This window comes from Eleutherodactylus coqui, chromosome 7, assembly GCF_035609145.1.
Source record: "Eleutherodactylus coqui strain aEleCoq1 chromosome 7, aEleCoq1.hap1, whole genome shotgun sequence".
NCBI lineage: Eukaryota > Metazoa > Chordata > Amphibia > Anura > Eleutherodactylidae > Eleutherodactylus > Eleutherodactylus coqui.
In genome coordinates, this window is record NC_089843.1 from 72,814,982 (window position 1) to 72,837,680 (window position 22,699).

At 42.9% G+C, this 22,699-nt stretch overlaps 1 protein-coding gene across 2 annotated transcripts in view; it reads right to left on the reverse strand.

Moving 5' to 3' along the window:
* Positions 1 to 2,539: 2,539 nt before the first annotated feature.
* The window catches only part of STIM2 (stromal interaction molecule 2), a 95,104-nt gene continuing 74,944 nt past the window's right edge, over positions 2,540 to 22,699 (reverse strand). Inside the window, exons 5-12 of one of the 2 annotated variants that reach the window (XM_066573211.1) lie at positions 20,795 to 20,910; positions 20,540 to 20,717; positions 18,350 to 18,527; positions 15,951 to 16,118; positions 11,704 to 11,804; positions 10,224 to 10,462; positions 7,760 to 7,961; positions 2,540 to 4,368 (exon numbers count right to left, since the gene is read on the reverse strand). In XM_066573211.1, the coding sequence (XP_066429308.1) occupies positions 3,894 to 4,368; positions 7,760 to 7,961; positions 10,224 to 10,462; positions 11,704 to 11,804; positions 15,951 to 16,118; positions 18,350 to 18,527; positions 20,540 to 20,717; positions 20,795 to 20,910 (1,657 nt within the window). In that variant the 3' untranslated portion in view covers positions 2,540 to 3,893. Of the gene's footprint in view, positions 4,369 to 7,723; positions 7,962 to 10,223; positions 10,463 to 11,703; positions 11,805 to 15,950; positions 16,119 to 18,349; positions 18,528 to 20,539; positions 20,718 to 20,794; positions 20,911 to 22,699 lie in introns of both variants that reach the window. The other variant, XM_066573210.1, reaches the window with a different exon arrangement.

A 22,699-nucleotide genomic window follows, 5' to 3' on the forward strand; every position in this document is an offset into this window, starting at 1 on the left:
ACCATCAGCCTTCCACGAGTGCATTGTGTAGGGCCTAGTATGTGATAGATGGCGCTTCCTCCCTCTGCTAAGCACCTACATGCCAACCAAAAATGACAGAAGCATCCGAGGGGTTAGCAGCCAGGAATGGAGTTATGTCCAATCCCAGTCAGACCCTGTGCCCACACGAGGATGTATTATGTGTTACTTTTTGTCTACCATGACATCATACAGCAGGAAAGGGCTAGAATACAATCAGCCACATTCAGATCTGTCAACATATAGGCCGCTAGTAACAGGACATAGTGTCTCGCAAACACTGCTTCCCATCCACGAAAAATGGTCTAAGGTGAAACAAAAAAACAAAAATGCTCCCTGGTTTCGGCTTGTGAAGTCCACACTCTGGGCGAAAATCTGACTTTTTTTCAGAGTTTGCGTGAAAAAGTGAGACGCTCAGCCGGTGTACAAGCTTTACAGATGGGTACCACGGGAATCAGGAAGCGGGCGAGTATGAAAAATACATTGCCCATCTACCTGTCACCTGCATTAATAGCTACATAAGTTAGTTTATGGTACTGTCGACAAATGATAACTTAAAGTGAACCTGTCACCTGTGAAGCACCGACCCGTGTCCCACCAATTCACTTTCCTCACCAGTGCCTTGCGATTGTCATTTAGTAGCAAGCTGTATATACAGAGAGCAACCGTCCATCACTGAGGAGGAAGCTAGGAAGAATTTCCTCCATGACTAAAGGAAACTCATAACATAAATGGCCGGCATATTATGGTAACAGATCCACTTTAAAATATACCCGACATCTTAAACTTTTGGCACATCAAAAGTTTTGATCAGTGGGAGTCCGGGTGCTGACAGGCCTACTGATTACTAAAGCGAAGAGCTAGAAGCACTCAGCTCAGGACGGACAATCAGAAATAAAGGGGGACATGAAGGAGCAGAAGCAGGTGCTAATGTTTAATCCCTCTCTGCATGCGAGCGCCTCTGCCCCCTCGTTTTAGTGATCTATAACTGTCAGCACCCAATCCCCACTGATCAAAACCTCTGATGTCACTATGGAATTCCAAAGGTTTTATGATAGTTACACTTTAACATGTAGTTATATACAATGGAAGCTGGGGAGATCTCCATGTGATGATATCCTAGATATCGGGCCATTTGTGTAGACGTTGGAAGATTTTTTTAAGTTATTGTAACCATTTATTTACTTACCATCATGTCAGGTGTGACTTTGCAATACTCAGGGGGAAATAAGGATCTGCATACACAAGCAGATTCTCCACCCAATGCCAATTGACAAAGTAAGTCGATCAGCACTTATTTTGCTGTCTTTTACATGGGCTGAGAATTGCTGATCTGGGGACGAATGATAGTATTACTATGACAGTTTGTCCCCACACAGCTGACATTGGTTGGCTATACATTTGTCCGTTCACATGGTGAGCGGTCTACAAATCATGTCCTATGAGGAACGGTTAAAGGATCTGGGAATGTTTAGCTTGCAAAAAGGAAGGCTGAGAGGAGACTTAATAGCGGTCTACAAATATCTGAAGGGCTGTCACACTGCAGAGGGATCAGCCCTATTCTCATTTACACAAGGAAAGACTAGAAGCAATGGGATGAAACTGAAAGGGAGGAGACACAGATTAGATATTAGACAGTGAGGATGATCAATGAGTGGAACAGGTTGCCACGGGAGGTGGTGAGTTCTCCTTCAATGGAAGTGCTCAAACAAAAGCTGGACAGACATCTCTCCGGGATGATTTAGTGAATCCTGCACTGAGAAGGTACACATTCTACTCACACATTCTATAAAATGTATAACTGATGAGCGTGCAATTTATTGCTTGCCAAAAACAATCAATCAACTGATGAACATTTGCACGGTCATCAACTGATTGTTATTCTTTTTCAAAAGCCCAATGATCGGGCAAATGTTTGTGCTTGTTACTTGGACCATGTAAAAAAGAGTCTTTAGGGAGTTTCTCAATATACTGAAACGCTGGTGGCAATGAGAAGGGGGCGATGCAAATATTTAAAAAAAAACAAAAAAAAAAAACCTTCCCGCTGTTGCACTGCTTACCAATCCTCCGTCTCTTTGTTTACTTGCCTTGCAGGAGTCACGTGGCTTGTTTACCCACATGACCACTGCAGGCAATAGGAGGCCCAAGAGGGACATCACCAGTGACATCCTGTAAACCTTCCGGGGGCTTCTACATTACAAGCTTATATGACAGTTTACAGGATTTCACCGGGTCTTCTGACCTGGTGACATCACTCGCCAGATACGGTTGGGTCGAAGCAGTGATCTGGCACCAGTGTCAGTATATTGATTGTCTCTAGTTGTGGACATATGGTGCCCAATATCATATAAAAAAAAACTTTTACGAAAATCGCATTCCCTGTACCGAACCATCCATAAGCACCGATTAAAACAGGAGTTAAAATAATGTTGGACTTGTAGTGCATGCTCCAACGACTATATCTACAGTCAGCGATCGCCCAGAACTTGCCATAAAGTAAACATCCTTCCAGAAATCAAATAAATTAGTTTATTGGAAAATTGTACATTTTGAAATGTAACAGATCTAGTGATTAAGATTCGAACAGGCAAAAAACAAGAGAAAAATATGTTGAAGTATTGGCAAAAGGGGGTAGACATACATGTCTGTAGTAGCAAAAGTATTACTAGTTTTAAAAGTGGCATCGTGTATGTTACAACATGTACAAATCTCGTAGCAGAGAAACGAAAAAAAAAAAAAAAAGTTGCGAGTTAGAGCGATAAGGGCCCCCACTGCAGTTATTAGTCGCCTGGGCAGTGTGAGAGGTTTACGGCATACAGTACATTTTAGCAATACCCATGGTGTCGATTCAGAGCTATGAAAATGCATGTGTGTCTGTAACACTCGAACAATAGGAACCAGAAACGTTACTTGTTGTTTGCACATCTGCATGCTAATGGAGTCAGTGGGTCAGCCCCAGATACAGTAAATACCTCCAACTTCAACGCAGTAGAAAGTATAGCAAATCCAGTCACCCTTTGCCTGTAAACAATCCTCGGCTTATTGGTTAATAGCACTTAAAAGCACCAATCTAAGTGCATTAACTCCTGTAACGATCTACAATCATCACTTGCATAAAAGACCAAGAGTGCGCCCTCTTGTTATATAATATCTACATATATCATACAGCTTGCAGCTCTGTGAAAATCACAGTGAAAGCCCTGGAGGAAAAAAAAAAACAAAACAAAAAAAAAAAAACACTCTTTACAGCAGGACGTCAATCTGTAACAGTAAGAATAGGTGAATCTAAGCCTTCCCCATACAAAAATGTATGAGTGTCTTCTGGAAATCGTGTCGATTAGAAACTCTAGGCTCTACTTAAAAACCCATTGATTGAAAAGTGAAAACAGACCCTCTTATCTGTCATTTTACAAATCTTTAAGTATTTCATTTGCAAATTTCATTTTTTTTCCCCCGATCAGGAAAAAAAAAATCCCCTCAAACTGTAGTGCAATTAGTTACTTAGTCCATAATGTAAAATGTCATAGCTCTGTGGAAAGATAAGAAGATGCTCCAGTAAACAAGAGATTGGGTAAGCCCCAACGTAGGCTTAAGTAGTCTGTTAGCGCTGGGAAGTCCAAAGTGGCTTCTTAAAAATTTCAAACTAAAAACTTAAAAGCAGAAATAAATAGACCAAAGTGACTGTAAACAGCTCCACTTTCCATTGAACTTCAGTGATAAGAGTTGGCGTGACCTTCAAAAGTCGGTAAAAGTAGTAAGACGAACCGAGGAGCATCGCACCCAGACCATCCAGTCTTGATTAAACTCCACAAGGAGTTACATTCTTAAAAACGTTAAGACGCTTCATCCATTGTCTTTAATCCCTTCAAGTCATTTTACTTTGAGATTTTCTTCAGCAGGACTTTGATTTTCGATTGCTTTTTTTTCTCGCCGTTCTGAGAGAGCTCGTGTGGCGTGGTCTTTAGTACAGGAATCCCGTGAACTTCTTGAATTGGCTTGCTGTCGTTTGGAGACGTAGGAAATGAAGGATGGGGTGGTTTGGAGGCGGGTAAAACACTGGAGAGTTGGTGCAAGCTGCAGGATTTCTCCAAAATACCATTATATACTTTACTGGCTGGGCTAAAGACCATGCTTTGGCTTTCTGTTAACCCTGTGGTGTCAGGGGAGGAGGCTTTAGAAACATCAGTGGTTACGGGAGAGTCTGTTGATAGAGACTCCTCGCAGGAGGTTTCTTCTTTTGAGATCTTCCGCATAGGCTGCTGCTGAATCTCTAGACTTGAAGGTGGTGACTGTCTTCTTCCCATTGAGGAGTTTAATGAATCACATTCTGAGCTTGTATCTTGAGCTTCCCTGAAGACACGAGACAAATAAAAAGTTTAGACAAATTGTTGAATTCATGAAATTTTAAAAAAGAAATTCAAAATTTTTGTAATAAAGCCAAAATGTCAGAAAAAATATCTAATCTATGGATCTTCAAGTGGTCCTCCATTCTCAGGACAAAATTTTGTCCTGGGACCAGAGGAGCCAGTTACATTACATGTTGTTGGTCTTCTGTGCAGATGACCCTCTGATCTGCTGATTTCGGGTCCCGCTTTAAGCTGTCCAAGATGGCCAACGCAATCTTCAGACTACCTAATCCTCACAATTTATGGGTAGCATTAGATTACCAATGCACTATACCTTCTGTCTAATTGGCTAACACTGCTCACGTCACCAGTGCTGGCCACTTAAAGAGCAGTGCACAGCATGCCTTAGGTAGTTAGAAAGTTGTAGGGGGCCATTCTGGATAACTGAAAACGTAATCTCAAATCCGCAGATCGGAATGATATCAGCAGAGAACAGCAACAGGTAATATACTCCCACCAGTCCTGGGACTGAATTTTGTCCTGGGACCAGAGAGTTTCTCTAGTATGAAGAAATCTGAGCCAGTTACAATTTTTGATTACACAACGGCCACTGATTTTAATGGGCACTCCCTGAAGACAACAAAAAGCCAAGATATCCAAAAGATACCAACAGCAAGTTCTCTAATGCTTAGTTCACACAGGGCAGAATTGACGTGGAATTTCTGTGTGGACCCTCTGCACGGAAATTCCACTGCATTTACAGTAGCAGCAAAGTGGACGAGATTTAGAAAATCTTGTCCACATGCTGTGGGAAAAACCCCACACAAAACCTGTGCGGAAACTTCGTTGCGGCATGGAATTCAAATTCGCGACATGTCAATTGTATCGAAGTTTCCGCTCAGGGGATGAATTCCGCACAGGAATCTGCACCAAATGGGGCGGGTTTAGAGGCAGGCATCCGCAGCTGATCTGCAGTGGGAGGTCCGCTGCGGAAATTCCGCTGGCAGTTCTTCCCCGTGTGAATCAAGCTAAGGGTTTTAGCTAGTCAGCAGGAAGTACTGCGCTCCTGCTGATCTAGAAGGAGGGAGCACTGACTGCTCAGAACTTTGGGAAGGGCGGGTGATGTTAGGATATACAGTCCGGTCAGATTTATTCCTCACAGTATTCTTATTGATAATCAATTTTTATGTAGGAGATTTTGATAAAAATTTTATTTTTTGTCATTTTTTTCCTCTTCATCTAATTCAGGGTGATTAGACAGAGTACTTTGTCTCTATCATTGTAACACATCTATGAGTTATGCTGATGTGTTTATTAGGGGACGTAACATTAATCATAGTTCTTCTATTGAATTGTTATAGTGATCTATGCCTTTGTTCTTCTCTGCCTTCCTGAAGTTTATTCCTCTCAGTAGGGGGGGGGGGGGGGGGAGCATTAATCACTGAGAAATATATACACCAATGTGAGGTCAGATTCACATGGATATCAGCAAATTGCACCCATGATGCTCAGGCACAACTCGCTTTGGACAGCTCAGACATAAAGCCGCGTACGGTCTTGATACCCAAGGGGCAGTGTGCGCATTGCATATCCAACTCTTGTCCATTACACAGATGAAAACAGGACATGCTGCGATTTTTTTGACATGGCCCATTGGTGGTTGGATGGGAAATGCACCTATGTATATAGCGTAATTGGCTATAATGGGACTGTGTGCTGTCCGTGAAATACAAGAACAGCAAATGGCCCAAAAATTCACCAGTGTGAACGGGCGCTAAGAGTAGACGACCTTGGTGCAGCTTTTTCTAAGTAGCAACTGCCAAAATTAGTTTGGCAAAGTTCGATTTCTAGCCTGATCTCGTGAAGCTGTTGGCGCCTAGACTGGAGTGGGTAATAAAATCTACACTATGCCTAACTATTAGGGGTTGATCCAGGGAACAGTCTGATTGCCATTAGGGAGTCGGGAAGGAATTTTTTCCCCAAAAGGGCTAATTGGCTTCTGGCCTTGGGGTTTTTTGCCTTCCTCTGGATCAACAACACAGGAGGATAGACAGGCTGGACTAGATGGACATTGTCTTCATTCAGCCTTACATACTATGTTACTATGTAAATTGATCAATATAGAACACATAAGTGGTTTTAGTACATGCAGAGGTTGGAGATTCTATATCACAGAAGTTATAAGGACAGTTAGATGTAGGAAAAGGGGTTTGGTTAGAACAGTTGTTGGGTATTAGGCTAGGCGCACACTAGCCGTCAATGCGTGTTGCGCCCGAGATGCTCAGATGCAACTCACATCAGACAAGTCCATTTGCTGTCCGATTTACATGGACACAGCCCATTGGCATGCCCTATTCCTCATCTGTGATGGGTACGGGAATAGAGCAGGTCATGAGTATTTGGAAAAAAAATATATAAGTGTGCATAGCCTCATGGCAGCAAGAACAGAGCTGTCCGAGTCCTGCAGCAATCAGCTCATTGCATTAGTCTAGGGAACAGCCAATCAGCAGGGGTTCTGGGTGGCAGACTCCTGCCGATGGCCAATATTGCGGTTAGGCTGTTGATATAGTTTACAACTGGAAAACCCCTTTAATCAGATTAATCTTGCTGGTCAAAAGCCCAATTTGTTAGTTTTAGATATTCAAAACGGTATCTCCTTTAGAGATGAGCGAGCCTACTAGCTAAGGGCAATTACTCGAGCGAGCATTGCCCTTAGCTAGTACCTGCCCGCTCAAGAGAAAAGGTTCGGGTTCCGGCGCGGGTGAGAGGTGATTTGCGGCAGTGAGCAGGGGGAAAGAGGGGGAGAGATCTCCCCTCCGTTCCTCCCCGCTCTCCCCCGCCGCCGGCAGCTGAACCTGTTCTCTCGAGCAGGCAGGTACTCGCTAAGGACAATGCTCGCTCGAGTAATTGCCCTTAGCGATTATGCTCGCTCATCACTAATCTCCTTCACAATTTACAGCACCCAACTGTAATATAGCAATATCTTTGCAAATAGCCGGAAAATGAAAGCTACAAGCAGGTGGAAGAATTAGAAGCTGTAATAGTCCACACAAAAGCAAGCAACTGTCCACAAAAAAAAATAAAATTTGTTGCACACCATAGAAAAACATGGTAAAAAGTTGTTGCAAACATGCATGTAAAGTGCTGTGTTGTGCAATGGCCCACGAGCCTCATACCAGGGTATTTGTTAGGTTACCCAGCAACATTGCGGGCGCTCTGGTACGGGCTCTTTAACCTTTTACTAGGCCAAGCATGTCTGATTTGTACTTGCTTCTGTGTCGGCGTGAATTCCAGGTAGATTATAGATAGTCTAAAACTACTAGTAGGTGCGTTATGTAGGTCTTTATACAATAATCTACCTTTTAGGCATATTAGCTTGACTTAATTTCTCATACCACTGCTTTTCTGCAATGAAATAGATTGCATCCTCTTCCTCCTCAGTGCGGTAGAGAGCAGGACAGCTCGATACGGACAGAATGTCGGGATCAGGTGACTGCAGGACGTGCTGAGACTGAGGGGAAGGTGGAATTACATTACGTCGAGGACGACACATGCTGCTGCTGCGTGCCAATGTTCCATGAGTTTTCAGAATGGAACCTTCAGAGACAGGAAGGGAATTTTAATCGCATAAAAGAGAAAGATTAACATAAAAAAACAAACAAAAACAAAACGTAGAACACATTAGAAGATAGGAAATAAGAAACATCCAGGAAGCAGTAACACTGACCACTATAAAAGGAACAGCGCATCACTCCGCACGGAAATGGGGTACATATTAATACAAAATCATTAGAGACTTTCTCATTTATTACTGGACCAGTTCCAATCCATTTGCAAGCTGCGGCTTCCACGTACTACATTTATTCGGCGTAGTTGGCCTGTGCGGACACTAGGGGGCCCTCTAAACCGGTTAACCGCCACAACTTTGTAGAATAAACCTGCAGATTACTAGGTTTTACGGATCATAGTAGTTGCCCGCATGTAGTAAAATAAAGTGGCTTAAGGGAAGTTGCACTAAAATGGTCTTTTTTTTTCTGCAGAGTTTTCCTAATTTTTTTAAATCAGGGATCAATGGAAATAAATTTCACATGCTTTCGATCGTGTGTGTATTATATATATTCTCATTTTTATATATATGTATATATATATATATATATATATATATATATATATATATATATATATATATATATATATATATATATATATATATATATATACACACACATACATACACACACACAACAAAACATCTGTGGGGTCCGCAAGCTGAGACCCTATTGATGCTCAGAACAAAAGGAGCTATAACGACTCAACCCTGCAATGAGTTTGCACACAAGTTACGTAAAAAGCCAAAATGTGTGCAAAGGGAACAAGTGCAGCACTGCCATCACAGCACTGCCCAGACCCCAACTGACCATATCTATATACTATACCGACCGTAGGCCAAGAATCATGGTCAAGGTGCGTGCCACAATTGGCACAAGCATAGCCGAATGCAGCATGACTGCACGTTTAGCACGGCTTGAAACACTTGTATGAGGGTAACATTAATAGAAACTACTGAGCTTGGTCCTCATTCACGTTGAAGTATTTCTCAGGACACTAATAACTGTATATTACAGGCCAGTAATTATTAGAACAAGCAGAGTCAATGACGCCTGTGAAGTGTCCGAATAAGTAAGGCCAAGAGTATTTTTGGATCTTAAATGGAGTGTGCCATTGGAAAATTACCTATTGTACAAAGCAAGTTTTTATGTTTAAGAATTTTTGGTCATTTTTTATTTTTCCATGTCATTAGGTGGATTAAAATAAATAAAATCCGGCCTAATTATCTGCAGATGGAGGATTCTTATCTGACCGCTAAGCCTATAGTCTGACACTTCTTGTTTTGTAAAGATCTTTTCAGCAGTCATCTAATCAAAGGCTAGATGACACATTCAGGATTCATTCACAGTAGGAGATATGTGCAGGGAGGGGGAGGTGGTGAGCTGTGAATGACAGGACATGCCTAGAACACACACACACAAGTAAATGCCTCCTTGCCTGTCCATTGTTTCTATGGCCCATGAGGCCGCTGTAAAGCATCTCTCTAGAAGCTATGAACTGCAGCTCAGTTTTATAAAAAAAAAAATTATATATATATATATATTTTTTTTTTTTTTCTGTCAGGTGTCACGCAGTCAGAGATGTAGAGTAGATACACATCACCAGAAACATGGATGTACACACATAATTGTCAATATTCTTGGAAGGAGAGGGTATTGATTGAACTTGGTATTTAAATCCATACTAGGTCTCCTGTACTTTACAGGAATGGGATCCAATGTACAGCCTCAGGCTGGCAATATCCTCCATGGCAAAAATTGTTTGACATTTAAAAAAAAAAAAAAAGTTTTACACTTCTAATATATACTTCCCAGTCTTAAACATTTCTGTCTATGACAGCCAACACCCGGTAGCGTCTGCAATAGAAGATAATGCCAATCGAGGCTGTTAATCATTTAAATGCCGCTGTCAATTCTGGCAGTGGCTTTTAAATGTTCTAATAGGAATTTAAATGTCCTGAATGCCCCTCTCCAGGTTTCATGGCAGCCTGGGGCCTTGTGAAAACCCCCAGGGCTGCCATGTATTTCTGCCTAAAGACATGCCTTAAAAGAATGCCTGCAGAAATGCAATATACTGCGATACTGAAGTATTGCGGTATATTGTATAAAAGAGATCAAATAATTCCATGTTCAAATCCCAATCAAGTCATGTTAAAAATCAAAGCACATAACATTATTTCTGAAGACTCAACATCTAAATGATATCGGGATGAGCAGTGATTACTGTTTGTAGATGGAAGAGCTCACATACCATGGAACTGAGAAATGATTGGAGGCGTATCTTCATCCAAGTCATCCACCCCGCCAGCTATTGGGTAAGGGGGAATGGAGACTCTGGGCATAACCACCCAACTGTGCTCAGAGTAAAGTGTAGATGTCAAGTTTGGCAACCCAGAATTGTGTACGATCTGAAAACCACACATTTTCTCAATCTGTTGCCAGCGGTAAAGTCTCTCTCGCAGACACGTGGTTAACTCAGAAAGTGCTTTCCTGTGGAATAAAGATTCAAAGGTTAATGCTTCCAACTAATGCCAACATGACGTTCTAACGTCCATCAGTCCACATCATATACAACACGCATAGGTGAAGCGACAGGTAAACTGCTCAGCTCTGAGAATTACCAGGAAGAACAAATTTAAACTCCAGCTTTACTAGTTATTTATATGAGCCGTCATCAATATACTAGAAAGGAATGTATTTCATCAGTGTCACAAATGTCTGATAGTTCCTATGTCGATGTCCCTTCTTAGAACATCTCTGCAAACAAGGTGTAAATGGGAGTGTCAAGAGCAATAGAACCCCTGTTGTTATTAGACGAGGTCTATGCCAGGAATACCTGTTGTACGTGGATGCACAGCGGATCATCCACAACTCCACCTCACAGTCTTTTTCCCACCTTCCTTATTGAATTTAACCAAATCTGCAGTGCATCCGCAATTGTATTTGCAGATGAACTGCTGATCGCACGCTCCCACAGAGCTGAATGGAGCCCATCCAAGGTAAAATGGAGCATGCTATGATTTCTTTTCCACGTGTGGCATCCACAAATCAAATGACATCAAATCCCTAGGTGTTAAATGAAGTGCGGACGCCCAATGCTTCCCTATGGATGGCTCGATTTGCGGATCTCACTTGCGGAGTCCGCAAATCAAAACCGCCCGTGGACATTGGGCCTTAACCAGCTCTCATGTGTCAGTACAGCTTTCCCCTTTCTTCTAATCTGTGCCCACATAGGTGTGATGCCGCTTGTGTGTGATCTCCCCCTTCCTCCCTGCAGATTCTGTCATGGGTGATCTCCTCTCTATGTATTTCTGTGATTAACAAGAGTGCCCACAGGCAGGAAAAAGCAGCGCTACAGCGTATTCTGCCCAGTGAATACGCTGCGTATGCACAGACCAAAATAAGCATACGCCCATGTGAATAAGCCATAAACATGCTACTCTCAAAGGAAGGAAAGGTAGTGAGAGCAGAAAGGTGATGTTAACACCAGACTTCAGTCAGATTTATGATCGACTCAACAGCGCAGCCAGCAATATGAAGGAGCTGCATAGACTCTACAGCAACAAAATGGTTTTCTGTTAAAGGCTTCTACCATTTAAAAAAACTACACAAAAGTTTTTAATTTGCTTTCTAAATTGCAAAATTAAGTAAAAGGTGTCTATAGTTTTTAACTTAATGGTCAAAATTAAGCCAGACCGTTGTACATCAACTGCCACGATGACTGAACTTACTTTGCTTCAAGAATTTTATGGTCCACCTCATCCAGTGAGGAGCTATGTGCAACATGCAAGGTTCCAAAAACTGTGCTCCTCTTCTTCTTTATTTTCTCTGCCTAGAACAGAAATAAATGACAGTTAAGAAGGAAACTCCTGGATGGGTTATTCAGGTGAAGGTGCTAGAAGAAATCTGAATACAGAACTGAATCCACCATCTGCAATGAACAGGACATCTATTTTGCTCTGACCAAACATAATAAAAGTGTAATTTCAAAGATGATGAGTACTTTGATCTCCTGCTGGTGAAGGAGGATCAGCAATGAGGTCATTTTATTGGCCACGTTCTATTGTATACCTGTCTCCCACCCCCAAATCATCCCTCCTTCACACCTGTACACAGGGTTAGGTTAGGTAAACCATGCTCAAAAGAGAATAGACAAAATCCATTACAAACAGCTGTGTAATATAAAGCAATGCATCATATAAATATGGAAGAAAAGGGTTAAACATGCTAAAAGCATACAGGTTTTGTTATAATATCACCCCAAATTATTATATATTTGAAACCGCGACTAGAAGGAAATACATAGGCTACTTAAATAGCATACTGTTTATATAGCGCCTACATATTCCGCAGCACTGTACATCACTTCTATATTATCTACATGGATAAGATGGATGTACATAATGAAGACCCCACAACAACTTAGTGGTGATTGAACCTTTCCAGGCTTCTGCTTACATTTGACTTACCGTATATACCGGCGTATAAGGCGACGGGGCGTATAAGACGACCCCCCAACTGCCACCTTATACGCCGGTATTCAGTGGAGAAAAAAAAAAAAAATTTATTACTCACCTCCCACGGCGTTCTGTCGCGCTCCGGCAGGATGTCGCTCGCTCCGGCAGGCTGTCGCTCGCTCCTCGTCCCCGCCGCAGCATAGCTTTCTGAATGTGGGGCTTGAAATCCCCGCTTCCAGAAAGCTAATACACACGCCGGCAGCCATGACATCATTGAATGGCTGTGATTGGCTAAAGCACACGTGGCTTCAGCCAATCACACTATTCAATGACATCATTGAATGGGTGTGATTGCTAACACGTGCGCCTTCAGCCAATCACAGCCATTCAATGATGTCATTGAATAGTGTGATTGGCTGAAGCCACGTGTGCTTTAGCCAATCACAGCCATTCAATGCTGTCATGGCTGCCGGCGTGTGTATTAGCTTTCTGGAAGCGGGGATTTCAAGCCCCGCATTCAGAAAGCTATGCTGCGGCGGGGACGAGGAGCGAGCGACAGCCTGCCGGAGCGAGCGACATCCTGCCGGAGCGCGACAGAACGCCGTGGGAGGTGAGTAATAAAATTTTTTTTTTTTACACTTTTTTTTTTTTTTGTATTACCGGCGCATAAGACGACCCCCGACTGCAGAGCAGATTTTTCGGGGTTCAAAAGTCGTCTTATACGCCGGTATATACGGTAAAATTACATCAGACTTTCATACAAGTCCTAATAGGTAAATAAAGAGAACCAAATCCAACAAATGAGTCAATATTAGATTTAGTGGATAATTTTCCTCAATAAATAAATGACCATCATGCGTCTGAGAGTAGTAAAAGTATGTGAACCTTTACAATTAGCAGATAATTTGAAAGTGAAATTAGCCAGGTGTTTTCAAATCAATGGGATGACAATCAGGTGTGAGTGGGCAAGCTGTTTCATTTAAAGAACAGGGATCTACAAGAGTCTGATCTTCACAAACATGTTTGTAGAAATGTATCATGGCCCAAACAAAGGAGATTTCTGAGAATCTCATCACACTGGAAAAGATTACAAAATCCTCTCTAAAGAGTTTGGATTCCACCAATCCACAGTCAGACATAGTGTACAAATGGAAGGTAGTCAAGACCATTATTTCCCTCCCCAGGAGTGGTCAACCAATAAAGATTACATTAAGAGCAAGGTCACAAAGGAACCCAAGCATCATGAGGACACTGAACAACAATGGTGTGCATGGCAGGATTGCAAGGAGAAAACCACTGCTGCTCTCCAAAAAGAACATTGCTGTCGGTCTGCTGTTTTCTAAAGATCACTTGGACAAGTCAGCAGGCTACTGGAACAATGTGTTGTGGAAGGATGAGAACAAAATAGAGCTTTTTAGCTTAACAGAGAAGTGCTACGTTTGAAGAAAGAAAAAACACTGCATTACAGCAAAAAACTTCAAACAATCTCTGAAACTTGGTTGTATCAGGGCTTGGGCCGGTTTTGCTGTATCTGGGCCAGGACGGCTTGCCATCAGTGATAGAACAATCAATTCTGAATTATACCAGAATATTCTAAAGGAAAATGTTAGGACATCCATGAGCCGAATCTCAGGGAACGAGGGTCATGCAGCAAGACAATGACCCAAAGCAAGATATAAGATATGCTGTGATCAAGAGTCATTGTATGGCTTGAAACACATAAGCGTTACACTGCTATATGGACTCTCTACTCCTGATGTCCTAATAAAGTAGTAGCGATTTTATATGGAAGTGCTGGGCTTTTTCCTATCATGCATGCTTCTCCAAAGCGAATTGCTGGCAGTTGTCCGCTGCGCTCCTTGCATTTTGGCTGGGTAACCTGGAACATTAAGTGTAAGTGGACCTCACAACCTCTAGGCGTCGTGCCCACTGGCAGATCAGATTCCTCATGCGGGAGTCCGCAGTATAATCCGCCCCTGTCTGCGACCCAGGACAATACGGGCCTTCTACTTTCTACATTCAGGTCTTCATTTTCTTCACTGCAGATGTGTGCAGAAGCGCTGCCACACATGTGCAATGGAGTTATTTTTTTTTCCACGGCCCGTCTGCAATTGCACGGATCGGACGGCTTCAATGGAAGCAGTCTGTGCAAGATCCACATTGAAATGGAGTATGCTGCGATTTTTTTTTCCGGACCAAAAGTCTGCAAAATCAAATTCGCATGCTTCATTGCATTTGCAGATGCCGATGTATCCCTATGGGCGGCTTGATTTGCAGATCTTCCGCACGGATTCTGCAAATCAAACCCGCCTGTGGGCTTTGGGCCTTACTCTGCCTTAAAGTTACAGAATGTCCAAGTCAAAGTCCTAACTTACTCCTATAGAAATGATGTAGTAGGACCTGAAGTGAGCAGTTCATGGGGGGGGAACACCCACCAACAGAGTTGAAACTATTTTGCATGGCGGAATGGGCTAAAATTCCTCAAAGCTGATGTGCAGGACTAATCAATAATTACCGGAGAAGTTGAGATGCAATTATTGTTGCACAAGCAGGTCACACAGGATATAAAAAGCAAAGGTTCACATACTTTTGCCACTTTCTGTTCTTCAAATAAAACAGGTTGCCCACTCACATCCGATTGTGATTCCATTGATTGGAAACACTAATTTCACTTTGAAATGTTCTGCTAATCGTAAAGGTTCACCTACTTTTGCCCCATATGAGATTGGATCATTTTCCTCAATAAAGAAATGACCAAGTCTAATATTTTTAATTGTATTTGTCCGATTTGGTTCTCTATCTACGTTTAGGTCTTATCTGTGAATCTGATCTAGTTTTAGGTCAAATAGAAGCATAAATATGGGAAATTCTGAGGGGTTCACAAACTTTCAAGCATCACTGTATGTAATTCAATCGTCACTCGATACGTCGTCCCATGTAAAAGCGCCTTAAGAATTCCATCCTAGAATGTAACACACATATATATATATATATATATATATATATATATGCATTCCTCTTCGGATCCATTTCATTATGCCTTGATGAAGGACACAGAGGTCCGAAAGCTCGCTATAACATCATGCATTTTTGTTAGCCATTAAAAGGTATCATATCTACAAGATTACTTGATTTCTCTTGCTGAGAATAATCACAGAATGTACAGTAACTAGAATGGGTTAATGAGACCTGAGGGAATGGAGCGGGACCTAATGCCACACTTTTGGTTCCTATCGGGCTTAGTGCATTAAGCCTGACAGGAACAAAGGTGGTAGTTTTAGGCTACTCCTCCGCAAGTCTCATCAGCCCATGCTGGTTACATTCTAGGTTGGGTTTCCCAGAGGCTGTATGGAAGGAAGCCATGTTTTTTCACTTCCTGTATAACCCTTTTGACGCAACAAGCCCTTGACCGCTGCTGTCTGACTACAGACGTCACTGTATGGAGGTGTGCTGCAGATTTATCAAGTGTGAACGCATACATATCCAGATGACAAGAAACGTTTACGCCCAAGTTGTATTACCTCCTCTTTAGCTATCGCCAGCTGCATTTCTGCATTCTGCTTCTTGATGTTGTAGTACTGCACTTCTACCTCGTGCGTTAACTGCAGCCACTTCTGGAGCGTATCGGGGACCGACCAATTACTCCGCAGTTCAAACTCCTTTTCTGCTTTCTTTAACGCCATGCGGACCTGCAAATATGGAGAATTTATCACTATTCTCATTGTTGCCTTCTACAGTTAGTTACCCAGCATGCACCAGTAATAAGGTCTCATTACTTCTCCCTCCCAGACGCCAGCTTATTGTACATTTGGCAACTCCCTAGTAAAGCGGAAATACAGCTAAAATAAGCTGCTGATATGTTGGAAGGGGACATTGGTGGGGCCCTCCAACGTCACAGATGAAAACAAAGGCTTGACATAGAAGTTTCCAGAGATGGAAATCCCAGTCGTAAAATAAAGTAACATTAATATCAGTGCTGCTCTATCCAAAGTTGTTTAACCCCTTAGTGACACTTTTTTACTGACCTCACTAAAGGGATTTAAACCTACATGCACGCTTTATAAGGCAGTGGCTTGGTTGAGTACTGACAGCCAGGCTCCTGCTCTAATAGCCAGGAGATGAAAAACATCAGCGCCTGGCAGTTTAACTCTTTACATGCCACAATCAACAACAACTGCAGCACGTAAGCAAATGACTGGAGGGAAGGGGCTCCCTCCTGTTATCCATCGGCACCCTGCAATGCTGCGTCAAGTTACCAAATGTGTTCTCACGGCAGCCAAAGGACTCCATGTTGGCCATATAACTCAGGCTATTAGACCATGCCTCCAGCAGACTCCATTAGGCTGAAGTCATAGGCTTCATAGAAAGCACTACATAACTAATGGAGTGTACTACGATAGCAAATGAACAATCGCACCTTTAACTGCTCTAGAGGTACCAAAAAAAACATTGTCAAAGAAAGCTTAATAAAAAAAAATTTTTTTTAAATCCAATTAAAAAAAAATGTATCTATGTATTTTTCCCCCACAAAACCCTTTTTAAATGGATAAAATAGAAAAAAAATTTAAAAGCAATGGGTATTACAGTGTACATAGCGACCCAAACAGTGAAAATATTTTGCCATTTATCTCGCATTGTGAAGAAGAGAAAAATAATTTTAAAAGAAATGCCACAATTCTTGTTTTTCTTTTGTTCTCCTCCCATAAAAAAAGCGATCCAAAAGGGGGATGTATGTCTACGTAAGTACCAATAAAAATGACATCTCTTCCTGCAAAAATACCTTACTTGACACTGTTGCCAGAAAAATAAACATCCTTTGGGTGTTAGAATGCAAGGACAGAGTCAATTGTTTTTAAAATCTGTTTTCGTGTTCTAAATTTGTGGGGAAAAGTACATAAATTATGTATAGCAGTAATTGTACTGATCCAAATAAGAAAATCATCATGTTATTTTTACCAAAGGGCAAAACTTATATCAAAAGCTAAAAAAACAATGGTGGATTATCTGGGGGGGTTTCAATCACCCCTCAAAAAAAAATGTAATCCAATTTACACAAAACATAATGGCACCACTTCAGGGTGTATATAAAAAAAATAAAAAAGGAACGAACTGTGGCTCTTGCAATGCGACAATGAAAATCACTTAGTCCTTAAGGGACAAAATAGGCCGGTCAACAAGGGGTAAAGCACTTCATTTGGAGAAGTAAGCAACGAGTCCGTATTTCTAACTTTAGCATCACAAGGATATGAATGATAACCACAGGCCCTCAGGATGGAGAGCCACTCTTTGCAGGTTATCCACACAAACTTAATGCAGTTGCCCAAAGTGGGGAAGCCTCTTCAATAACCTGCTGGGGCACATGAAGAGGGACAGTCGAAAGAAGGCAACCCATTCTAAAAACTTATATCAATAGCATATCCCAGGCAACGGGACATCCACTTATCCTGAGGACGGGGATGCCGAGTCCTTCCTTTGCTAATGGAAGAGGTGGCAACATGTATGGTCTCTTATTAGACTGAGCTGGACAGTTAGGTTGCAGTCCCACTGGGTGTAAGTCCCACAAAAATCTCGCGGAATGTCCTCAGCGAGATTTCCGCGGCAGAAAGGCAGCTTCAAAGTCTGTATTCTGCTGCGGCCACCTCTCCCCATAGAGAGGATAGAGGCTGCAGCGGAAATAGCGATAAAATTCACATGCCGTGGCTTTGAATTCCGCGCAGCATGTCAGTTTGTGGCTTGGCCGCAACGGCTTGTTCTCAGTGATTTTTGAAAATACCGCCCACTTTGCTGCTTAGGCTTAAGATTGCCGCCGGAAAGTCCGCACAGAAATTGCGCAGCATTTCCGCCCCGTGTGAACCCAGCCTTACACAGCTCCCCATTACTGCCCCTCGTTCAACACAGTGCTATGTGTGACACTACACACCTGAACCAACTCCTCTTCTGCATATTTTAGTCTACTGAGTTCACATTCTGCTCCTTCCCGCAGTTCTCGGAGGCGCTGGGCTTCCCGTTTTGCGTCACTGATTTCATCCATTAACTTGCGCTCCAGATTTTGTTTTTCTACAGCGACAGTCCTGTTTTCTTCTTGCGCTTTATCTAATCTTAAAGAGAATAAACAAAAGCAAAATTAATATAAAAAAAGAATGTTAAAACGGTAAGGAGAATAGGCAAAACCAAAAGCATCACAGCTTCTCAGAGGTTCCTGATATGAGGAAGCGTGGTGGACTGGAGGTAATCCATGCGGGAGAACTGGATAGCCAGACCCAGACTGGCTTATGGAGACGACCACTTAATCTCAGGGCAGGACTAGGATTTAAACTGAGAAAAGCACCAAATTTTAAATAATTTGTAAATAAGGGTGGTTTCACACCTGTGCCCGGGGTTCTGCCTTCCTGCTCCGTTCAGGAAGCGGAAAAAAGGAACCACCTTGGCCAAATGGATCAGTGTAAGGACAGAACTGAACAGCGCCAAATGGACTCCATTGACTATAATGGGATCCGTTCGGTTTCTGCTCAGCTGCCCAGGCCTTTAGACGGAGGAAAAATATTGTAGGTAATACACCGCAGTACTACCTACTGTAATACCACAAAACATACATTTCTACGCAAACTATGCAACATTCAAGGGGTTATCCACGATTAGAAAAACACTGCTTTCTATCCACGGGTTGGGTTTTGTATTGCAGCACGGCCTCATTAAAGCGACCTTCCAGTTCCAGGCAAGAGTTGGTCCAGAGACCAGAGCAGACTGTTATATCACCTGGTACCCTCCTTTACTGCCATATTGACGCTGGCTCCTGGGTTCCCCCCGGAGATACAAAGTGGCCACACTGCTTCTTCGACTACCCCAATAAACATTGCCATTACATGCTGACCTAAATTGATCAGTGTTGCTCATGTGAGTAGCTTTGGCCAATCAGAAAGCAGCATCCAGTAGCTGATTACCAATGCACAGTGTGGATTGAGTAGTCTAAGACTGGGTTTACACTGGGCGGATTTGCCGCAGAAATTCCGTCTGGAATTGAGCCGCGGCAAATCCCGGGTTTAGCCAGCCCTGTGGACGAGATTTCTCAGAAATCTCATCCACATGGGATGGTGGATTTTCCCGACGCAGCATGTCCCTTTTTCTTTTCTGCTGCGGCCGCGCTCTTCTTTATGGGAGCACCAGCCGCAACGGAAAAGTGTGCAGCCAAGCCGCTTCAAAACCCGCGGCTAAGTGCCACAGGTTTTGAAGCAGTGCTTTCCCGGTGGAAATCTTGCAGCCAAATCGCGAGATTTCCGCCCAGAATCCGCCCAGTGGGAACCCAGCCTAAGAAGCAACGCAGCCATCTTTGATTGCCAGAGTGGGACTGCAGGAACCAGCGGCTATACGGCAATAAAGGACGGCACCAATATATAAAAACACTACTTCCCTCTAGTCTCAGAAGAAAATTTGTCACAGGACCAGAGGGTTGCTTTAAAATGAATGAGGCTGAGCTGCAATACCCCATGTAACCTGTGGACACACGTGGGGTTGTTTTGGGAACAGAGTAGCCATGTTTTTCTGATCCTGGACAACCCATTTAAAAAAGTATGACCAGGCGAAGAATGTATTAAAATACCCACCCGTTTTATAGATTTAGCATTCTGTTTATGGCGTTTATATTAAGATCTAAGTGAAAGTCTGCCATCTATTAATACCAGTTTCGAAATTTGCGTAACCCAATATGTAACTAAAAGAAAGTACACTTTGTCCTGCAACCAGTTCTAAAAGAAAATAGAATCTTAGAACAAAAAACTGAGGGAAGAAAAAAAAATAAAAATCAGCGCACTCGTCTGGGACAATACTAATATGGTCTGGGAAAAGTAAGTAAAGCTGAAAACCAAGTAAAGCCGCCGCCACCGGCAGACACATTTGGTAAAGTGGTGAACAGAAGCAAAATCTAATGCGTGGCATTTGCATGTGTGTGGCGCCTGAAGGCTGCTGAACTCAACATTTGCATGAGGATGGAATATGTTCTCCAACACAAAACAGTTTCTTATTTCTCACATGCAAAGTGGAAACTTAGAGGTCACCAAGAGTTAGAGAAAGTCAACACATTGTAACCCGGTGATCTGTTTATCTGTTCCCTTACCTTTCCTGCAGCTCAAGGAGACTCAGCTCAGCCTTCTGTAGCCCCTCCAAGTCTTTCATCATCTGTGCTATATGCTCCTTCGAGGTCTTGTTCTGGGTATAGGCAAACCAGCAGCCACCGACGCCTATCACTATAGAAATGGTCAGAACAAAATCCTTCACCCAGTTATGAGGGGGGCCTGTAAGACAAAGGTTTCCATGAGTCGCAGGAAGGAATGCTCACCGCCCGGCCGTTCTAAACATGCCCTATACCTACGTGTTAATGGTCCAAACAGAACGACATCCAACGCCTTCAGGTGAAGTTTTTGTCTGTGGCTTCGATCGCTGATCTTCAGTTGCGAGATCATAAATGCCGGCTCATTTACAGCTATTCTGTTGGCAAAATACAATGAAACATTTTATAACAAGCGGGTTCTAGTTACATTAGATTGCACTCAGAACAACAAGCTGTGATAACACAGACGTTGCGATCGACAACTTGAATCACCCTGGCGGTGGGCAGCCCAAGTCTTAACCATAGTAGCTTGGATAGGTACATGTCTAGGGCCACGCAGATGCAAGAAAGGCTTTGATCCCTTTCTACCCAGTAAGGTAGAGTAACGTCACGGGAGAGAAGTGGTTAAACTAAATGCTATACATGTACAGCATGAAGACGGTGCGGACTCAAAAGCTGATCCACCACCATCCATCCGCAGCAGGAGATGGCTGTAATAAAAAAAACAGGTCCTGCATCAACAGTGGGGATCGGAGAGAGCTCCAGATCCCTGCCTTTTTAACCCCTTACATGCCAGTATCTGTTGGTTGCAGCATTTAAGCAGTTAATAGTGGGAGTGAGCTCCCTCTGTGCCTTCATCAGCCCCTCCACCATGCAATTGCAGAGGGTGAATGCGTTGCCACTGCAACCGAGTGCCTGACAATGGCCTCCAGGTCTGTCATAGCTTATGGCAAACAGCAGAGATAATATACTGCAGTACAGAAGTACTGTAGTGTACTATCTTAGCAATCATAGGATTTCTACAGGGACATACAGTAGAAAAAACTAAATATCCAGGTAGCAAAAAAAATAAGAAGCTTTGCACAATTTTCCTTTTTTTGTAGAAAAAAAAGTGTTTAGGATCACCGCATCGGTAACTTCCCATACTGAACATCCTTCTTATCCAGCACAGCAAGTGCTATAAGGTAAAAATGAGCCCAAATGCCTTTTTTCATGTTGCTTCCGCAGTGATAAAAAAAGTCATATGTACCTCAAAATGGTACCAATAAAAGCTACAGCTTTTTATGCAAAAACAAACTCCAAACTTTTGTCCATGTAAAAAAAAAAAAAAAAAAAAGAAAAAAAGGTTATGGGTAGAGATGAGCGAACGTACTCGGTAAGGGCGATTTCACAATCGAGCACCGCGATTTTCGAGTACTTCACTACTCGGGTGAAAAGTACTCGGGTGCGCTGTGGGGTGGGGGGTTGCAGAGGGGAGTGGGGGGTAGCAGCGGGGAACAAGGGGGAGCCCTCTCTCTCTCCCTCTCCCCCCCACTCCCCGCTGCAACCCCCCGTTCACCCACAGCGCACCCGCGTACTTTTCACCCGAGTAGTGAAGTACTCGAAAATCGCGGTGCTCGATTGCGAAATCGCCCTTACCGAGTACGTTCGCTCATCTCTATTTATGGGTCTTTAAATGCAGGAATAGCAATAAAAGATTCATTTTCAAAAAAAGAGCTGCTTTTTATACTCACAGGATCCCCCATTCCAGCTCTGTTTCCCTAAGAAATTCTTGCTCGCACAGTATGACAATTTGCCCGAGGCTGTGTGCATGCGCTCTCCCATAGAAACAATGGGAGTGTGTGGTCTCACAGCCTTGTGAAAAGAGTCTAATGTAGTTTATGGGGCTCAAGGGTGATGGCAGATGCCCTTTAAATACAAAAATAGGCCAAATCCTTAACCCTTTCCAATCCACTGTCTGACCTCTGAAGACATTATGATTTAAGGCTGTACAGCTCCGATGTTGGAAGACATCCGTCGGGGTTCTCTTACTGTATATTGCCAGCCTCTCTGCTGTCGGAGCCTATCCAACGTGTCACCTCAACACGGCAGAAAAAGAGTAAACAGGATACAAACTGGATTGGAAAGGGTTAAGCAAGGTGCAATGCTGATCGTGGGCTGGAGCAA